Source organism: Camponotus floridanus, unplaced genomic scaffold (genome assembly GCF_003227725.1).
Source record: "Camponotus floridanus strain SB8 unplaced genomic scaffold, Cflo_v7.5 scaffold65, whole genome shotgun sequence".
NCBI lineage: Eukaryota > Metazoa > Arthropoda > Insecta > Hymenoptera > Formicidae > Camponotus > Camponotus floridanus.
The window spans coordinates 1,038,239-1,059,533 of NW_020229825.1; the positions used below are offsets into that span (position 1 = coordinate 1,038,239).

General features: G+C 37.1%; 2 protein-coding genes across 20 annotated transcripts in view; both read right to left on the reverse strand.

The window, feature by feature from the left end:
* The window catches only part of LOC105251526 (titin), an 83,889-nt gene extending 77,912 nt beyond the window's left edge, over positions 1 to 5,977 (reverse strand). For 7 of the 10 annotated variants that reach the window (XM_025413328.1, XM_025413327.1, XM_025413330.1 and 4 more), the window contains exons 1-8: positions 5,491 to 5,970; positions 2,351 to 2,393; positions 1,997 to 2,271; positions 1,643 to 1,860; positions 1,342 to 1,563; positions 822 to 1,165; positions 400 to 748; positions 91 to 329 (exon numbers count right to left, since the gene is read on the reverse strand). In XM_025413328.1, the coding sequence (XP_025269113.1) occupies positions 91 to 329; positions 400 to 748; positions 822 to 1,165; positions 1,342 to 1,563; positions 1,643 to 1,860; positions 1,997 to 2,271; positions 2,351 to 2,393; positions 5,491 to 5,626 (1,826 nt within the window). In that variant the 5' untranslated portion in view covers positions 5,627 to 5,970. Of the gene's footprint in view, positions 1 to 90; positions 330 to 399; positions 749 to 821; positions 1,166 to 1,341; positions 1,564 to 1,642; positions 1,861 to 1,996; positions 2,272 to 2,350; positions 2,394 to 5,490 lie in introns of all 10 variants that reach the window. The other 3 variants (XM_025413331.1, XM_025413332.1, XM_011264314.3) reach the window with 3 other exon arrangements.
* A 3,255-nt stretch (positions 5,978 to 9,232) lies between these two features.
* LOC105255188 (muscle M-line assembly protein unc-89) overlaps positions 9,233 to 21,295 on the reverse strand; it is a 31,103-nt gene continuing 19,040 nt past the window's right edge. For 4 of the 10 annotated variants that reach the window (XM_020028747.2, XM_020028748.2, XM_011264317.3 and 1 more), the window contains 14 exons: positions 21,075 to 21,249; positions 19,176 to 19,516; positions 18,788 to 19,016; positions 18,475 to 18,672; positions 18,182 to 18,385; positions 17,916 to 18,079; positions 14,958 to 17,759; positions 14,542 to 14,719; positions 13,004 to 13,708; positions 12,479 to 12,667; positions 11,738 to 12,247; positions 11,180 to 11,277; positions 10,920 to 11,100; positions 9,233 to 10,792 (listed from right to left, as the gene is read on the reverse strand). In XM_020028747.2, the coding sequence (XP_019884306.1) occupies positions 10,680 to 10,792; positions 10,920 to 11,100; positions 11,180 to 11,277; positions 11,738 to 12,247; positions 12,479 to 12,667; positions 13,004 to 13,708; positions 14,542 to 14,719; positions 14,958 to 17,759; positions 17,916 to 18,079; positions 18,182 to 18,385; positions 18,475 to 18,672; positions 18,788 to 19,016; positions 19,176 to 19,516; positions 21,075 to 21,249 (6,087 nt within the window). In that variant the 3' untranslated portion in view covers positions 9,233 to 10,679. Of the gene's footprint in view, positions 10,793 to 10,919; positions 11,101 to 11,179; positions 11,278 to 11,737; positions 12,248 to 12,478; positions 12,685 to 13,003; positions 13,709 to 14,541; positions 14,720 to 14,957; positions 17,760 to 17,915; positions 18,080 to 18,181; positions 18,386 to 18,474; positions 18,673 to 18,787; positions 19,017 to 19,175; positions 19,517 to 21,074; positions 21,250 to 21,295 lie in introns of those variants that run through there. The other 6 variants (XR_002192736.2, XM_020028749.2, XM_020028751.2 and 3 more) reach the window with 6 other exon arrangements.

Genomic DNA, 21,295 nt, shown 5'->3' on the forward strand with positions numbered 1-21,295 from the left:
CGCATTATGTATAAGTCACACATAATGAAAGAATTTAAAGAAAACAATGGAAAATATCGATTAATTTGTTAATCCCGAAGAGTCTCTTACTCTGGTTCGATGACTTTCGTTGGTCGGGGTAAGTTCAGGCGTCTTGGTTCCGGGGCCGTTCCTTTTGGCGTCTCGACGAAGAGCCGCGCTCGTGTCGCGGTGGAACCGGCTATGTTTTGAGCGGTGCATTGGTACCAGGCTGCATCGGAGAACTTGGCGCATGGAATATCCAAGGTCGAGGTTCCGCTGCCATCGCTCGATAGACGAATTTCGGGGCTAGGCGTTATCGGTACGCCGTCCTATCGAAAGTCATCGGTGTCAGAATAATTTGTAATTAATACAATGAATAATAGAACTTGAAAATAATACCTTTTGCCACGTGATGCGTGGAATCGGCGTGCCGACTGCGCGTGCCATAAAGACAACGGGTTCTCCTTCCTTCACGCTTGTCGTAACGAAACGTTCGACAAATTTCGGGGCGATTACCTGCTCCTTCTCGATAACATTCAAATTGCATTGACAGGAAGTTTCGCCAGCTTTATTCCGAGCAATGCATGTTACTATTCCGGCATCGGTACGACTCACATTCGTAATCATCAATGAATTGTTACCGGATTCATTTACAAGGATTTTATGAGTCATGTCATTGACGACTTGTTGACCATTTATATACCAAGTGACTTCGGGATACGGACGACCAGTTACGCGACAGTCAAATCTGAAAGTAATACATAACTCGTTAATATTTCTGGCTAAAAGAAAAATTAAAAAGATAAAAAGTCGAGACATACCGCGTCATCTTGCCTTCGGTAGCTTCTCTGTCCGTGATGGTGCGAACAAAATTCGGTGGCAGAACCTTGCTAGAATCAATAGATTCGGTCGATTCCACTTGTTGAGTCTTAATAAATTCTCTTTGATGCGCTTGATAGGGAACTTGATCTACTTGATCGCTGGATTCAATTGCCAGGTAAGCGGAGCTAACGGTGCAACCTTGAGGATTTTCAGACAGTAATGTATAATGACCGCTATCTTCCGGCAGGGCGACTCGGATGCGTAAGGTAGCCTGTTGATTCGAATAACTCGTCTCCACGCGTTGGGAATCTCGGATTCTCTGGCCGTTCTTGAACCATGTTAACTGCAGCAACATATGAGCATAAGTAATTTTTAATTTAACGTTGTATTAAATAGTAGTTATAAAAAATATCGAAGAGAGAAATAATTATAGAATTAAATAATAAAATAGTAAAATTGAATAGTAAAATTAAATATAATATATAATACTTATGTAATGCTCTTTCGAGATAAACTCACTCTCGGTTTAGGATTGCCGGTTATTTTTGCAGTGAAGACAGCATCCGATCCTTCGATGAGTTTTGAATTTCTCGGTTTCTGAGTGATTTGCGGAGGGGCAACTGGTCCTAAGGTACGATCAACTGTCGTAGAAATTTGCAAATCAATTTCACCCACAAAACGGCGAGTAATCGATTCGCGAAACTCCGATTCGCGCAATAATCTGTATTCGAAGGTATCAACCTATGCATTGAAAGAGTACAAAGTGTTAGTTTAAACATCGTTATTCTATCAAAGAAAGCAAAGAATCTAATTATAACACCTTAAAATCTTCGATGCTCGTAGTTGTGCCATTGACGTAACTTCGTTTATCCATTGTTTGTTGATAACTGCGTTGTTGGAAGACTTGACTGCCGGTTTGCATTTTCTGCTCGCTCAGCTGAGTGCTTTGCGTAAATTCCTTTTTATAACTATCCGCCAGCTGTTGCGCTGGAGGACCGAATCCTTCTGGTTGTATGTAAACTGAGCAAATTGCTTCGCCTGGAAAATGAAGAAAACGATTGTCTCATCGTTTTATTTTAATATCGATTTATTCTATTAAAATGTTCAGAGAAAAATAAAAAGAAAAAATATATCTAAGAATGAAAATTAAATTTTCGGACGAAAGAAATCTCACCATATTGATTCTTTGCACTACACGTGTACTCGCCCTCGTCCCCTGGACCAATCTGATTAATTTGGAGGGTGACAATTCCAGTATATTCGTCATAGGACATACGAATCTTTCGTGATTCTAGCAACGGTATTCCTTTATGCGTCCAAGAAACCGTTGGTTTTGGATTACCTCGGACGCAGCCTTCGAAGATCGCGTTGCCACCCTGCGCGAATCTCGCATTTTTAAAGATTCGCTCGAAAATTGGCGGTGATGGATCGCCAGGTTTACCGGTAAATCTGCACCAAAAAATCACATTAAAATAACAATTATATTTCCGTTAAAAATATAATGATTAAGTATATCATGATGACTTACACTGGTACCGTTGGCATCGTTTGCGTTACGATCTCCCCTTGAACTGCGGAAAAAATAAAAAGTTTCAATTTTAACCCAGTTTTAAGTAAATAAGGCGAATATTAAAATTATCAAAATAATAAAACAAATTTATGTAAAATTGTGTATGTATTCGATTCGATTGTTTTCGGGTCACAGAACTATATAAACTCCTTTATGCTATTTGTAATGGGCTGCTTTCGGACTAATGAGTAAATTGGTTTAAATTACGGTGCGTCCTGATGTAGACATAACTTAATGAAAAAGTACGGCGTCGTCATCGCGCGTAACGGCGACAGGAAAAAAAACGGCGTCAACGGTTCGTTTCCTCGATTCGTTCTACCCTAATTGGAAAGTACGACAGAAGAATTATACATCAACAAGGAAGATATGCGTATACGCATAAAAACCGAATATATAGAACGATTTCAATACGACGAGCATACATATACTTTCGTTTGATGAATGGGAGATTTTTCAAAGATGACTAATAGTTACATATTTTTTCCTGAGTGATAAAAAAATATAAGAGTGAAATTAAATTTATTAATATAATTTATTAATATAAAAATATCATTTCATGTGTGTGTGTGATTTTAATGGATACTGCTCTCTAAATGGCTTGCGTCTCTACAAATCACAGAGATTACCTCTAAAGCAAAATTTATCATATAGAGGGAGAGAGAGAGAGAGAGAGAGAGAGAGCCTTCTGAATTCACATTTAATTTTAATTAATTTATTAGGCTAATGAATTAATGCCTTCATGATTAAAACTCATCATTTTTGTTATGTGCAGCTACGCATCGTTCGCTTCGCGATCCACGAAAGCCGCGAAGGGGCCGCGAAGGAGGCGAACGAGACGTAAGGTAACGTACACTCTTACGTTACGAACACAGAATCGTATTTTTGCATTCGGATGGGGATCACGTTACCGTGAGCCATTTTAGGCGCAACTATCTTTGCTCGACGCTGAGCGCCGCGACGTGCGGCGTCGCGACGCGTATACGCCTCGTGCCCGGACCAATCTCGTTTCCCGTTACGCAAAGGTAGTCACTGACCAAAATAAAATCCGAGTCTAACGCTCTCTCTCCTCTTCATCTCGCGTCTCTGCATCCACTTTACGCGAGTGTTAATACGTTTTATATATTTTTGCATATCAAAACTTCGAACTTGAAACAACCGTGTTGTCTCCTTCCCCTCTCTCTGTTATTATTCCTTTTTTACTCTTCTTCTTCGTCCCCTACTGTCATTTTCTTTTTGGATTGTAAGTTTTGTTATCCGTCACACACTTTGCTGATGACGACGATGACAGCGATCAGCTGTTCCGAATGAAGTGTCCAAGTTTTGAAAAACTGGCAAATATTAATCGATTCTGCAGAATCTTTTGCACAAGTGAACAGATACATGAGAGATGCAAAGAAAGATCATCGTATGATATTTACTCCATTTAATTTATAAATATATATATGTATATTTTTTTATTAATTAAAATGTGATGCAATATATTTGTATCACAATAGTAGGATTTGTATAAATATTTTTAATGAAGCTTTTTCACACGTGAATATATTTAATCTTGCATTGCGCAACCAAAGGAAGATAGTTTAACGCTACTAGCGTAACGGAGTCGCTTACTGTACTTCATTGTCTTTTAGTTTTACGCATGTTGAAATATAATCCTATTCATTTCGATGCACATCGATGCAAATAAAATTCATAAATTTGTCAATGTTTATATCATTTGGCAGCCAACAATACGCCAACGCATCCATTATCTTCATTCTTTAACGTATAACGCAGTTGGCAAGTACTGTAGCGAAACTATCATCGATAAAATGGAGATCTAAATCTGTAATCGCGCTATCTTGTATATATCAGAATATTAATTCGCAAACCGAAATATGCGCAAAAACATCATTCCTTAGATTTCTGTAAGAATTTCTAGAAACTATCTGTGTGACATCATTTATATTTTATTTGTCGTAAAAAACTGGAGCTTTTGATAAATTAGTATAAATATTATAGTATCGAGAAAAATAAATAAATAAAGAGAACATTATCAAATAAATATAATTCATATGATTTCGTTTCTTGTTCATCACACACATAATAAACATATAAATAAAAAGGCCATAATATGGCCTTTTTATCTTGATCTCTTTTGAAAATTTGGCATCATGCCTATATCGCAACAAGATCATAATAAACGTCTTTCTAAAGAAAATTTTACTTTGAAAATTTTCCAATTACTTTCATCGGCATGATTAAGATAATGCCACCTTTAATTTTTAATTGCGAAATAATAATTTTTTTTATTATTTTAATTGGATAATCAAAAATTAATTTTTGTTGCGATATTTATTAGCACATTAAAATTGCATTTACGTTTTAATATCCAACATTTTGATTCTTTAACCTTTTGTATAAATTTTCTGATTAATTTTTGTGTAAACAAAGATTTTAAAAAAATACCTCAATATAAACAAAATTATAGATTTTATATTATTTCTGTTTAATAATTAAGCATTATAATATATTCAAAATATAATAAGATTTTGATAATATATATTGAGCTGAATATAAAAATTATCTTAATTTCTCTTTAATTGTTTCCGAAATAATAATAAAATCTTTTTCATTCCTTGGAATTAGAGAAGATTACTCCAAAATTGTTAACAGGTAACGAATTGTTAACAGAAGAAAATTGTAGAAATTACGTTCAAGACATATGTTTTCTCTTGATGGCGGTCGCGTAACGCAAAGTCACCCCTCTTCGGGGGCGCGTGAAAGAATTTTATGAGACGGTCACGTCGAAGTGCGCGAGAACTATCTTTAGAGCTCTCGCACGAACGGTGCTCCTTGTTCAGAAATAGAATATGAGTATATGTTGATGGGATACTCGCCAAAAGTATATCAAAATTTCATCTCATTTCGATAAAAAAAAATGATAACATATCGCTAATCTATGAATAAACATTTTTGCAAAGCAAAAATTGCAATATATAAAACTTAGTTTCATAAATTCACGTGGCATATTTTATGATATGCTTTTTTCTCTCGAGCTCTTCTTGGTCAATAGATCGTGTTATTCGAGAGTATGATCATCACACATCGCAACTGACCTCTCTGCTGACTGGTAATCTGTTGCCGCGTAATTTGTCTTTCTGTCCGTTGCTGGATGTATTGTTGCTGTTGTTGTTCCTGCATGATTTGTTGCTGCTGTAGCTTTTGCTGTTCTTGTGACTGTTGTCGCTTCATCTTGGAAAATCCGACAAAGTCACGAGTCGTTCGAACGGCAGAATCGTGGCTTAATGAACTGCTAACTATAATCTAGAAGAATCTACAGAGATCTTCGTATTTATCTCTTTCTTTTTTTCAAAACGTCGCGTTTGTCACTCGCCGAGATTTAACGAACAAACTCTCGACGCACAACGACGGGCAAATCACTCGCACTTATCTCTTTTTCGCCCCGCAATACGCGCAGTATTCTGCTGGTAACCGCGGCTCAGTCCAATCAGTCGGCAGAAATCAAGTCATCGTCAAAAGTCTTGTCCCCGTGATTCTTTAAACCAAGACGTCGGTCGAATGCGAATTGAACGGGTTACGACTTGACGCTTGGCTAAAGCGCGAGGAGATGGAGAGGGTGTTACATGCTTTAGGGTGGGGACGTTCAAAGATACCTACTGCTGAGGAACAAGAGAAATATAGCGTATATGCTACAGTTAGTGTGACATATTGCAAAAGATTTCAACAATTTTTATATATCACGATGTTTAAGAATACGAAGTGAGTAAGACAATACATTAGTGCTATATGCAACATATCATAAAAATATGTGACAGGAAACAGAGAGATTTTTACTCCAAAAATTGCGATTTTAATATTTTTCTGATGACGACTGGCTTTAAAATCGGCTGACACGAAAATAATATTAAATGCAAAATCCAAATAATGCTCGCTAAAGATACATTTTACAAAGAATCCGTTTGTATATCACCGATTGGAGGAGCGGTAAAAGTCTCACGCAGCGTCCTAGCGCTCACTGACAGCCGCCCACGCATCTGCACATTATTGCCCCCTCCGTGCTTACATCTCTCTTTCGTCGTTCCTCTCCGTGAAGCCGAACACTTCTTAAGCTTGAATGCGCACTCGTAAGTATATTTCTTTCTATGTTTTTCTCTTTTCACCTTCTTCGCGTGTCTTTAGCGTTTCTTCTCTTTATCGAATCTTTATCTATAAACATTCAGATTTTTTTTTAATTCGCAAGTATGCGTTGGTCTGCGATTTTTGCTTCCTTTTTCTCTTTTTTCTATCTTTCTCATAATTAGCCTCGATCTGTTCTCTTGCTTTTTTTTCTCGGTGTAAAATTTGGTAACAAAAAATATATATACCCGTTGTATAGGCTCGACCAAGTTTAGCCGCGTGAGCAACCCTTGATCGCGACTCTGAAAACGCATCGTCCAGCCATTACGAACCACATTCTAAATTCGTATGCGCTATCAGTGAGTCTAACAACGCGGGGGATTGCCTCCGTAATACGTAAATAACGACTCGCATTCTTTAAGACACTTTTAACACCGCTCGAGATACTATATAGGGAGCATCTTTTATTAAAATTTCATCGAGATCATCTATTTTTCGCACAACTACAAACTCAATAGAATTCAGAATTTCTCATGCATTTAAATAAAAAAAGATATTCTCTTTTTTCCAAATAATAATAGGCTTTTGTATAAGCAATGGAAATGATCCTGCCATTTTGACGAATCGAAGAGAAACATGCTGTTTAGTGCACTCGAGCAATTCATATCCATTAACGATAATCATCTCTTCACGTAATGCATACTTTGCATCGCAATTAATTCGCAACATCAGTCTTTTGTATCGCCAATATCGAAAAAAGCGAACGTTAACAGTCATGATGCATGCGATGAAGGAAGTACCTTCGCGCCAGAAACATTGGTACGATCATCAAGAAGGTGGGTCACGCGTGAATCACCACGTTTCGTCCAAGATGCCGCATAGCGACGTATCTATTTTGAGATTTTGTGAAATCGGTCGAGATGACGAGGAGTCTTTGCGCATTTCTATGATTCAAATCCCGAACGCGAATGTTTTGAAACCATTAAAAGTAATGCAATCTTTATGTACTTCAGAGACTTATTGTCATCTATTTTGATCGACCATGGTGAGCAAAATTGTCATTAAGAATCGACGCAATCTAATTGAAAATTGTACGTGTGCTTGTTGTGAAGATATTAAATAAAATAGAAGAATAGCCTAGATCAATGTTATTACCTTATATTAGATGAACTTTCCGATTTCAAGTACTTACCGTTGTGCACTCCATCATGACTGTACAAAGGGGGCTTGATATCCAAACATAAATCATCGATGTCAGTTTTATTCTTCGCGTAGATGGTACCTAATTCATGTCCAATATAATTTGTCTCCTTTATTGCATCGAAATCTCTAGTCGTATTCTCGCGATTGTTTCCTTCTATGAAACTGTTACATAATTTAACGATAGTTTGATAATGAGTGATATTGAATTGGACGGATTATATTGAGTAATCGATGCAAGTACCTGTAATCTATAGCGAATCCGAAATCGTAAAGAGATTCGTACGGTTGTTTATAATCCGTAGTAGATGTAATGTCTTTATCTTGCGATAGGAATAAATCTCTTAAAGCTACGTATTTTGGCGTATCCTGCGGAAATCGTTCGATTATGTATTCCCTCGGATTACGATAAATACCGTATATTGATGACGTTGCGCCTGTAAAAGTAGCAATGGTGTTTGGAAAAATAGAATGATGATCGTTAGTTGCGCAATCGTATCATAAAAAAATGGATTAACACTCTTTCTTGCTCTCTTTATATACATATATAACATCGCTTGTTTTTCTTTCGTATATTTTTGGATCACCGACTCACATTTTCCTCCACATTCCGCGAGATTATTTTACCACCTATTTTCATACCAGATCATCCGTTTTTCATGCAAGAGATGAATCCCCCCCACAAGTTTTGTAATTTCTAGAAACTGTCGAGAAACATTCTCATAAAACTCGATCATTTATATCCTGAACATGATGTAATATTTTAATCGTTTTCTAGTTTTTTAACTTTAAACTTACAAGTGTTTTAAGTAAAAAAAATACTAAATAAAATTACAATATTAGCAATATATAATTTAATTATAAGGTACAATTAGAAAATTATAAGATTTTTTAAAAACGCTTAAATTATAAAAGAGCTGCAACAGATTGTTCAGACCCCATGAGACAAACTTCAAAGCTTGACAGGTCTCTTTAAGAGATTCAATTTTGGTAAAGAACTCGTATAAGCAGTCGCGCAACATTGCGTAAGATGTAAATAAAATTTAAAAAAACAATAAAAAAAATAAAAATAAAATCAAGGGATTCTCAAAATATGTATGTAAAAGATCGAGATATATGATTAATTATTAATAGCCATATTATTAATGCTATGTATAAAAGAGAATTGTTTTTAATAAATAAAAAATTTCGTAATCTTTATTAGTATTAAAAATTCTCTATTAATATTTATGAGGAACTTATAAAAATTGATAAGGAATGAGGATGACTTTTGTCATACTGATATTTGTTCTCTATTCGCGTAGACAAGTAATATAGAATGTTCCTTCATATTAACATTACATTAGTTACTTTATAAATGATTAGACGCTTTTATTAAATTTCCGTTCACCAATGCTACCTCACAATATGCTACACAATATGCTACATCACAATATTTTAAGTAATGTCAAAAGGGAGGCTGTTACGAAGACAGAGTAGAAAAGGAAGGTGGAACACAGGCAAGAATGATGAAATAATTCATTACCCATAAACCATAGCCAAGTTTATATTGTGTAGAGAAAGCACACTTTTTTTATTTACATAGTATATAAGTATTCATATGCGATCATGTATGTGAACAGCAATATTAATAAGTAGTTAACTCCTTGCGAGATATGAAAACATGTTAAAATCTTATTTTGAAAGTGTCTTTTTATCGATTCGATATTGATAATTAATCGTTTAATTAATTTGCAGAAACTGTTGCTTGAAACTTTTATGAAATATCTCAAAAAATATTGCTTTGCATAACTGTACCATTATTGTACCATTATTGTACATCTAAATATATGAATTATATCTCCACTATCAATTATCGATGCAAAGAGTTAACAGCATAGTGATTCAAAGCATAGCCGTTCATGTCCCATAGTAAATTCCCATATTTCATCTAGCTGTAAAACATTAATTTCTCATGTTTCAAGCATAGACAATTAATATGGAAATGTGTAAAACTACAAAATAAAAAGCCATTTAGGACGATCGAATACTCCTACTGCATTTATATTTAATGCTTATAAATAAACAATATAATCTTATTATTTTGTTTTTAAATAATTTGACTAGTCCCAATAAAGTATATCACGATGCATAAATAGAGAGACAATGATTTAAAATAATATCATAAATCTTTGAATTAAAATATGAACTTCTTTTTTACCTTTTACTAAAAGTTTTATTTTTATTTACTAGCTTCTATAAAGCTAACTTTAAAAAAGGAGTATTTCTAGCTTGTAACAACGTTGGCAAAAAATAATCAATATATGCTTAGAAAGAAAAATCGAAAATATAACGTTTTAATTGGAGGAAAAAATAGTTGAAACGGAGATGAGACGTAAACAAGAAATAAAGTATAATATGCGAGGAATCAAAAGCTTTCCTTAACTTGTCCAATGGCATGACATTATTCAATGATGTTCTTCTCTTTTAGATTTTTTGTCCTTCTCATTTTGATTTGTTTATTATTAATTCGCTCCAGTTTAATTGACTAGTTTCCATATTATAACGTTAGATCGTACATATATACAACTATATAAAAAAACGAAATAATTATGCGCATTGAGACAAAGCTAGTTTGCTTTTGTCCTGTTACTTTATAACACCTTAATTCGTATTTTCATATCGCGATAAATCATTATTCATCTCCAAGAGAAAGCAAGCTAGAAAAAGCACTTTGACATTTGAATATTCGCTTATTTTTAAGTGTTTAAAGGAATTTTTCTCGCATAAAGAAATATCCCGAGCATTGTATATCGTTATTTCCTCCACCACATTAACCTGCGAACTGCATAGATAATAATTAAATATGGTACGATGCACAAATCCGAAACCAACACAAACCGAAGTTAAGAAACTGACTTTTCCACCACCTTTATCTCGATTTATCTCGATTATATCATCTCTCCTCGCATTCAGTCCTTTCAGATCTTTACGAAATAGGGGTGTATATAGATCGTCTGTTACCTGGCACCTCCAAATGAGCAGAAGTTACGGTAGAACCTAGGCTGTTTGTTGCCGTGCACGCATAAGTTCCAGCATCCTCTGTAAAAAGACATACATGTAAGGATTTTATCCAAGTAAAATATAAAAATAAATAAATTGAGGTAATGCCTATTAAAAAATTGTGGAGAAAAGATAAATACAAAATATAATCACTCTTATATCGTACCGGGAAAAGCTTTCATTATGGTAAGACGACAAACGCCATTTCTGTATTGAATCTCGTGGCTCGCAGAATTTTCGACGATCCTACGATCCTTGGACCAAAGGATATTAGGCTGCGGTTCAGCCTGAACGATACATTCGAATCTAGCCGGTTGTCCGCTCACTACCGCGATATCCTTCAATGGCTGAAATATAATTATAAGTATTTCTATTATTGATACAAACAATTATCCACGATGATTATCAAAAAGCTGTTAACATTACCGTGATGAACGTGGGAGCCTTTTTCGGTAATATGTCAAGATAAGGCTGAATTACTTCTTTGGCCGATGATACGCCATTGCTCGTTGGCCACGGTGAGCCTACGATGTTTGATGAAATTTAATGAAAAAATATTATATAATAAGAATGAACAATATCAGATGATTTAGAGCGATTTGTATAATAGAATCCGGCACGAGTAGCCTATTGTTAAATACTAAAAAGATGATTGATTAACATGCATAGAAATAAGAAGCATCTGGCATCGATGTTAAATAAGACTACCTCTTCTATGTAATCTCTTCTATATAATCATATTCCTAAATTGCATTTTGCGATGCAGTAAATATAAGAATCTCGAGAAGAGAGAATCCGAATGCAATCAGAAAAGCAAGAGCATAAGAATTCTAATGAAAACTACAGAAGTTATCGCATAATCTAGAATCAACGAGAGAAATAAGATAGAAAAAGAAATAATACAACGAATGATCGAAGCGAGAAAAGTGCTGGAAACAATTAATGAAGGCAACAACATGTATTCTCGCGATGGCAGGCTTATACCTGCAGAGTCCACATTGCTAGATGGTCCGGTAGCGCTACTATGTCTGGGAGATAGGCTCGGCAAACTTGGACTAAGAGAAAGCGGGCTAGGTGTAATGCGATCCCATCTTGACGGTGACACGGAGCTAGGTATGATGAGGCTCGGAGGTGCCATCATTGAGCTTTCCACACTCGATTGCTTTTTATTGAGATGTCTCGCGTCCTCGGCTTCGGAAAACTCGCTTTCCGACGTCGGTTCCCACTTGACAGTCTTCGAGCTGCTAAATTTGCTTCCTGGCTTGCTCTGGCGGTTCAAGAACGTGCCCTTTTTCGCGAAGCCATTCGCTTTCTTCTCGGTAAATTCATGTGTTATAGGTACATCTACGTCACTGGGACGTCTCTGTCCTTGAATGCTCTTCTGACTGCTTTCAACCGTTTTCTTGCCCTCACCAGGCAAAATGATACCGAATTCGTAACCAAAGTCATACTTGAAATATATGAGCCCAGTGTCCGGATCGATTTGTTTTGTTCCTGTTTGCGCCAATGAGCATTACACGCTTATTATCTCTCAAATGTAATATACATATTTATAAATCTATTCATGCACATGCGCGCAGACAGAATGTCTTACTGCTATGTATGTTTTAAAATTATGTATTAAGGGTGAATGTATGTGTGTATGTTATACTTTTATACTATTTCTCTATTTACTATCTATATATCTGTCTTTTAGATTAAGATAAGGCAATATTATTATATTACCGTGTTCGGAGACTCGCGATTCTTCTCTATAAGTTCTCGGCTCCTCACCGTCATCCGTCGTCCTCGAATCGACAGGATGCTTCAGAATCGGCTTGCTCTGCCTCAAGTCCGACTGGATATCACTCACGAATTTCTCGGTTTTCGTTTTGAAGCTGCTTGTCATGTCACTCATGTGACGTGACGCGATGTCTGCGAACGTTTCAGAGCTTTGTATTACGGAAAAAAAAGGATTTATTCACTTTCCGCATATAGACGAAAGAGAAATTGTGACCAAATAAAAAACCCAATAAGGTGAAAAAAAAGTAACATATACAACGAAAAGAATTACAGAATTATTACAAGAAGAAAGATAACTGAAAATCGACCCAAAGATTAATTAAAGCCAAATGAAGAGATGTAAAGTGCTAATGAAAATCTATGTGTAATTATCCGCCATTGTCGAGAATGAAAAATAAACTTCTACCATCTGCGCTTCTACGATCGTCTACGTGAAAGCATTACGTGACATATTAAGATTTTTCTTACGATCCGCAGCTTTTTTTACGTCGCTCCTCGAAATAAATCCGTATTCGGGTGGCGAACCAGGCTGCAAAGCGCCATCGCTCTTTCCTGAAGCTGTTCGTTGCTGCTGATATCTCTGATGACTAATCGTTCCGTCTACATCCTCTTTGCGAATCTGCGACGTCAACGATGTTGTTGGAGGACCGCTGTCAAATTCCATCGGCGACACGACGCGTGTCTGCCTAACCGGGGTGCTCGATAATCTCGGGCTCTTCGACGCGGGTGGTTGAACCCTTCGGTAATACGGCTCCTCCGTATCACTATCAGCCGGGGTCCATTTTGCCCGAATTCTGCCGGAGTCTGCGTCGCTCTCGTAATCAGATTCACGAAATTGTCCCTGCACAAATTTTTTCGGTACAGGCACGCGATAATTCGTTTGATGTTTCTGGATCGACGCGGGGTCCCCGAATTTGATGACGCGGCTCGTTTGCTCGACAGTGACGATTCTCCTGGTGTTCTCCGTCGACTCGTCCATCTTAACTGTTTTCTTGGTTTCCGTGCCCACCGCGTTTGTAAACGGCACGCTTGTATGCGCCTCGTAAAACTGTTGTTGCGGTTGCTGCGGTGGCGCATACGCGATTTCCGGCGGAGAACCGGGTAAGAGAACTGTCTTCGGCTTTGTCGGTGTTGCTGCTACTGTAGGATACTTGCTCAGCTTCGCTGGCTTTCCTATGTGGAAAAGTTTGTCCAAAAGTTCGAAACAAATTTTCGAGACAAATGTTCGAGGAAAGAGCGAAACGAGAAGAGAGAGCCACACCTCAGAGGAGCGCATACATCGTATTTCTAGATTAATAGAGTAGAGCGGCGTTCGGTTTCACAGATCTCGTTAGGACCGAGCAGTCAAGATTCAAAGTTTCGAGTTCAATATGTACTAAACATTACGTCCATCAATTAAATATCGATGACATCTCGGAATTTTCTCGACCTCACGATGATGAAACCGGTTATAAAGCAAGAGTGGAAGGCGCATTTCATAGAAAGCCGATTCATGTTTTGCAGAAATAAATGCGATGATTGAAGATAAAAATTTAATAATTATTTCACAAAGAAACGCTGAAGAAAAAAAACATGCAAATAAAACAGAAAATTAGGGAAAAAAACTTGTGTCTTGGATGTAAAATTCTCCTTCTCATCGAGAGAATTATACATTATTAGCTGGAAAATGAAGCAAAAGTTAAATTGTAACGGTTACTTTCTATTTAAAAATATGTAAAATTAATAATGTAATTGGGATTAAACAGTGGTTAAGTACGTGAACTCTATATTGTTCACTTTTCTGTTCTTTTCAGTCTATTACTATAATAACATAATTATAATAAAACGATTTTTAACATGATACACATATAAATAACTCTATAAAAACCAATGTATTAAATATTTATAATTCTTTCAAATTAATGTAATAAAATGAAAACTGCAAATATAACAAATATACTAAAATCTCGCAATACTGGACATTTCAGTTCAAACGTCAAACTTAATAAAAGGTAGTAGCATAATACCTGAATCAATGACACTAAGTTTCGTAAAGCTTGGCGATGTTCTGCGATCGTAGTCGCTTTCATAGTCGCTCTCGCGGAAATCGCCCTTCACAAACTTCGAAGGACTCGGAGAGATTGGTAGGACCTTTTCCACTGGTTCCAATTTTTTGTACGACTGATCCATGGAATGCCCAGTTTCCTGTTAAACATTATTTCATTAAGAGACTTATTTTCTGTATATAAAGTTTTTGTGCTACAAAAAATATTAAACACACAATTTTTAATACATTCCGGTTGTTAATGTGCACACATATTAAAGTCTACGGCTGCAAAATATTTCATAGCAATTTGTCGCTCTATTTATTATGTTTGAACTTTCTAGGCAAGCATAAAATAACAACATTCGAAGTGACACACGCATCTCGAAAATGTCGAACCTTCAAGGATTCGAATCTGCGTAAACCGCTGCTAGTCGTCGAGGAATAACTCTTCTCGAGCGAACTGTGTTGTTGTTGAACAACTTTGGGAGGCGTTGGTGTACAAACGGGTGACGAAACGAAAGAAGATTCTTCTTTTTGTAAATGATCAGATTTGTAACTGTGACTCTCGAAGGATTTCGTCCTACTTTCCGTGGTACGAGTCTCCGTGTGAACCATCGTTGAAGTACCATCACGTTTGCCAAAAGATTTCTGCGTCGTAGTTGTCGTAGACGAAGCCTTCTGTTGGAATGGCTCATCTGTGTCCGCCATGTAACCGCTTTCCTGCTGAAAAACTTTTGTCTTGAATTTCGGAGATTCCGGTTTCTTGGTGGAGGGAGATTTCGGAACGTTATTCTTTGCTGTCGCTTGCACATAAATCGGTGGAGAGCCGGGTTTCAAAGGAATCGAGGTTTGCTGCTGCTGCTTGGATTCTCTCTCGTGTCGTTTAAATGTCGTCTTTTTCATCGTCTTTTCGGAAGATTCTGTAGTGATGAGCGATTTGGACGGTCCCGTGAATAGCGCGGGGGACTCGAATTTTGAGGGCGGAAGTGGCTCGGGTTCGGTAGATCTCGGTCTCGTCGGTTCTTTCGAAACAGGTGCCCTGACTCTTCGATAATGCGGCTCCTCATTATCGCTTTCGTATGGCCTCCACTTTGCTTTCGGACGACCTTCGAAATCAGACTCGTAATCGCTCTCATGGCTATACGAACCTTTGATGAATTTCGACGGAGCCGGCGACGAGGGCTTGACCGATTTTTTGGCTGGAATAGGTGGCGGCGTGATACGTGCATCTTTCGGTGGGAGTACAGGTGGAAGTACAGGTGGTTCTTCTTTCTTTTCTATCTTATGCTCCAATGGAGCTTCTACAAAGGGTGGTGGAATATATCCAATTTCCGGAGGTGACCCTGGTTCAAGGATGATCGAATCGATTCCTGTTTCCGTGAGATGCGATGTCGCGAGCGATTTTATGACTGGTTCGACTTTCTTTACCAAGCCCGGTGCCTTTAACTCTTTATCTTCTGTCAAGCGTTTCGAGGTAAATTCTTCAAATTTCTGTATCGTTTCCGCCTTTTCTACATTGCGCTGACTCATGTATTTCTCGAGCAGAGCCTTCTCCTGTGCAGGATTCACAGTATGATCGACTTTAATCGTCTCGGCATTATAAATTATCGGACCAAGTTTTGACGTAGGCAGAGATCCCTCCGCTATCTTTTCCGTAAATTCTTCTTTACTGCTCCACGAGCGTTTCTCCACGTTAGCGGATGATTCCGTGCTAATCTTCTTTATTTCACCTTGCGACGTCTCCTCGACCTTCCGCGTAAATTCCCTCGAGGAGCTCTTACATTCGTCAACGGGAATATTCCATTCGCGTTTCTGAGCGGATTCGACCTGGGGTGGCCACGATTTTCTATTCGAATCCGCGTATTTCTTCGCCCAGGATTTTTCCATCGCCAGTGCGTCCGCGGATGGTTTGGGCGACGTTGCCCTCAGGACTTCTTGACTAGAGGCGGCCGAGTGGCATCTGTATTCCGACAAGTCCGTAGATACATGCGACTTAGTTTCCACATCCGATGATGACGACCATGGTCTGCTAGGGGAAGTACTTCTCAAGACAGACGTTGAGGATACAGATGCGTATTTCGATGGTTCCAGCTTTTCCTCCTTCAAATATTTGCTTTCCTTCTTTCCTTGCAGAAGTGCATCTCTCTTTATACATGTCTCCTCGAATATTTCTTTTTTCTCAAATTCGAACGGTGGTGGTATCGTAAATGTGGGCTCCACAGGTTTAGTAGGCTCCGGTATTTTCGGAGTGGGTGTAGGAAAGATCTTCACGCCTCCGATAGGAGCGTCTATTGGGGAAAGTGTCTTGTCAAAGGATTCTTGTAGCTGCTTTGCCTTGACGAATACATCAGGGTGTTTTTTTTTTGCTTCCCCCGGCTTTGGCATGTAACATATCTCGGGAGGTGGTTCCGGTACCAGATTGAAACTTTTCATCATCGTTTCGGAGCTTTCCGTTTGCGAAATGAACGAATCAGAGATTATGCTTTCCTCCACCGCCGTTTTTTTTAATTCCGTTGGCTTAAAACTTTCGTACGGAAACTCAAACAGCTTATTTTCTACTCCGCGTGACGGTCCTTGTTCCAATTTAGTGAAAATATCCTGAACGGCTTTCTTTGTTGCTTGAAACTCTGACGGTCTTGCTTCTGTCGATTTCTTTACCTCTTGAAAGGTTGCTTGCTCATAATTTTTCGTTAATTTTCCAACTTTAGCTTCTTGAACTTGCCCCTCCTCTGTTAGTTTAATCATTTCCTTTGGTCCTTTTGCCACAGCCTCGCTTTCTTTCGTAATAGATTCGAAAAAGCTCAATGCATCTTTCTTTGCAATCGTAGACGTCTCTATGTTTTCATTTTCGATCGTTGATTTCTCTTCCGTTGTTATCAATGGCTTCGAAACGTCTTTTCTTTCGTCAGCTTCCTTTATCGCGATTTGCTCGGTTCGAAACTTGGACTCCATGATCGATGGAGTTTTATGTTCTAGTTTCATATGAAACTTCTGTTCCGTTTTCATTTCGGATTCGTGAGATTCGATAATAGACGAGATCGTTTCCGATTTACTAGCCTTCATTTCCGGTCCATCGATTTTTTGTATAGTGTCGATTTTGTATGGTGTGATTGGCTTGAATAATAGGCTCGGTTGGATCGCAGGTATCTGTTCGCTCGTCAAAATACTCGATGATATTTCTTCTTCCTTCCCCTTGGACTAAGCGCAAATAAATTATAATTTCACAAACATTTCTTAACGATTAAACATCATCTCTTTTTAATGTGGAGAACATTAAACTTTATATCTATTATTTCTCATATCATAGAACATATTGTAAATAATTTTCTACAAGAGAGAAACATAATAAAATACCTGAACAGCACTTTTATCCTGAATGTTTTCGTAGATGACAGTTTTATGCACCTCGACCATAGTATCGGGCTTTGGTTCAAAAACTGCAACATCAGCGATGCTCTGCGCTTCTCCACCGGCGTTTGTCGCACGTACCATGTATTTGCCAGCGTCATCTTCTTTAACTGTATAATGTAAAATCAACAATAAATTCCAAATATGCGGAACTATAAAATAGAAAGAAAATAGCGGATAAAAATTGAATCAACTATCTAATAATTCCGTACCTTTGTCTATGAATAATGTATAACAATTTCCTTGTTGAGTAATTCTTAATTCTGGTGGTCGTTCATTGATCGGCACGTCATTTTTATACCAACCGACCGTCGGCTCGGGTATACCTGTGATTTCTACTTCCATAATAACTCGATCGCCTTTCTTCGCTACTTGAGCCTTGAGACGTTTACCGAAAACCGGGGGAAATATTGTCTCTAAAATAAAGAATAAATTCTTTTACATTACATAATTCTATATATGTATGTATAATCTTTCTCAATCAATTCATACACGTATCACTTACTTTTGACAACGAGATCGGCTGTACTACTAGCATTTCCAACATCGTTGCTCACTGTACAAGTATAACGTCCAGCGTCTTTCACATTGACATTTTTTAGTTCCAATTTCACGTGATTATGAGCATAACTAATTTTTACATTATCCATTATTGTCAATTCTTGACCATTCTTTGACCATAGAACCGTCGGTTGCGGAAAACCTGAAATAAACCGATAGTAATAGTAATGATAAAAGAAATAATCATAAATATATTAATAATAAAAAAATCGCAATTTTTAAATTTTACACAATTAGAATGTTTTACTTGCACTCACCATCGATAATACCCTCGAAAACAATGTCTTCTCCTTGATCGACAATCATTCCTGTAAGCGGCGAGACGAATCTAGGTGCTACTGGTTTCCGAGATGGCTTCTGAATTTGATTCGCCTTGATGTCACGTTTCATGCCTTCCATCTCTTCAGAAACGAGAACAGTTTTCTCTTGTCGCATTTCACCAGGCCGATCCTGTATTATTTTTTCGTATTCCTCGATTTTGTGAGACTATTGAAGAGAATAGTCTCAATTAATAAATGCCACACGAGGTTTATATCACGAATATTTGATATAATAAGATGAAAAGGAACACAACTACTTTCGCCAAAAAATACTGCCTAGTATAATATAATACAAATGTAATACAAATGTATTGAATATATTTACCTGTACGACAGGTGGTGCTCCGTTTTCCGAAGTAGACTGCTCCGAACTTTGTACAGTTGTTTTTGTGCAAACACTGGTAGGTTCTTGTCCGGATTGCGATAAAGAGGAAGTCATAGTTGACGATAGGAATTCCTTCTTCGTGGTCGTTGACGAGGAATGCGTGACGGTTGATGACATTTTCGTTAGCACTTGACTATCGCTACCGCCCTCATGATACGTTTTCTCGCTTGCGAAGTGCTTATCGCTACTGCTTGCAGGATGCATAATGTCTGCAGGAAAATGTGGAACCAACTCGAGTACTTCTTCGATCTCACCTGCAATCTGTCTCACTGATCCGCTATCTAGAATTTAATCCAGTTATGTCAATAAAGTTAATTACATTCTTCTGATGCGCGATTAATGATAAAATACACTTTGGCAGATATTAAAAACCGACCGACAATTAAAATAAAATAGTATATATTCGATTCATGTTAAAGACTGTTAAATCAATATTTTTATAATTCTTATCATTTTATTTTTATTTCAATATTTTATCTATATTTTAATTCCAAATAATAATTAATAAAATTAACAGATAAATAAAAAGATAGGAACACAACCGAATCACTTCCACGAAATTAATTATATCTTATTTTAATTGTCGCATACAACGTGTGTACTTTGTGTATATAAATTTAAAATATTGAAGATAAAAAGTGCTGGAACCTACTAAACGCAGAGCCAAAGTGCTCCCAGAGAAGTAACGAAATACTTTGCCTACGATCCGCGACAGAAATAGTATCGTTCACCTAGTAATAGGTGAATCGAGCACTCGGCTGCGATATATAACCCCGGACGATCGTCCCAATTTATCGTTGTCACTCTGCGTTCTTTATTGATGTGCGCATAATATGCATGACATCCAATAAGCGATGTTACTTTATACTCGCTTGTGTATATATGTTTATCTCGAGTCTCTTCTTCTCATGAATCGGAAAAACTAATAAATTTATAGAGCATGCACTACGGGATATTAACGTAATCTTTCTTAAATTTGAACATATTTTTAGATATTTAATTATATATAACTAAATGAAATATTTTAATATTATATTGATAAATCGACATTCTTTAAGGAATTTGCTAACTAAATTTATTAATTTAGTCTTTCTATCAGTATCCAAGAATATTTTTATAAGTTATAAAGACAATATGCCTGTATGCATCGCGCAAAATTATCCGATGAAACGAACATTGAGCAGAGAACGATGCTCTCTGCGAAAATGCAATTCTTTAAAGTTAGCGACTCAGGAGCAGACTATGCGCCGAGAATTCGCATCGATAAAAATAACACATGTTTCTGCGTATACATGACGAGGGGAAGAGAAACAGTTGAGGGGAAGAAGTGCTGAGTGACTTTGTTGTTTTCTTAATATTTTTCCATTTTTTTTTGCCTCGAAATATGATCCCAGTTTTCTCTCTTAAGATTCTCATATCTATACTCGCGATGCTCTAATATTCTGCGCGCAAGAGCGAAGGGAAGCGTAAATTTATATATTCAGGTCACGCTATAAATGCAATATATATGAAGGTGATCACCAAGCATATACATGCTTAGCAATGTCAAAGCAAAAACACGTAACATTTTAAAAAGACACGCAACACTATTGAATTTCTAAATAAAGGTATTTCTAATTAAAGGCATACAATTGGCGTTACACATACATTACAGGTACATTTGACTGGGTAAAGAGTATTAATAACTTGTGGCATCGTTGTGCATTCTTTGCGACATTATCTCCAACATTATGGTAGAAAAAAATGGAGTAACTGATTATTACACGCAATTTTCTTATATAAAATAATTAGTAAAAAAAAAAATTAATAAAATACAAAATAAAAGTGTACGTCACTTACCAATTTCCACTTTAGCGCTACAAGTCGCTTTACCAGCTGCGTTTTCCGCTACACAAGAAATCGTGCCAACGTGCGCATCTCCGACTTCAGGAATCGTTAAAACTTGCCGATCTCCGCTAACGGAAACTAGGAAATCTTTTCCATGAACCGGCCGATCATTAAACAACCACTGAATCTGTAAAGAAAAATCTCACTAATCAAATTTATCAACTGCGATAGAA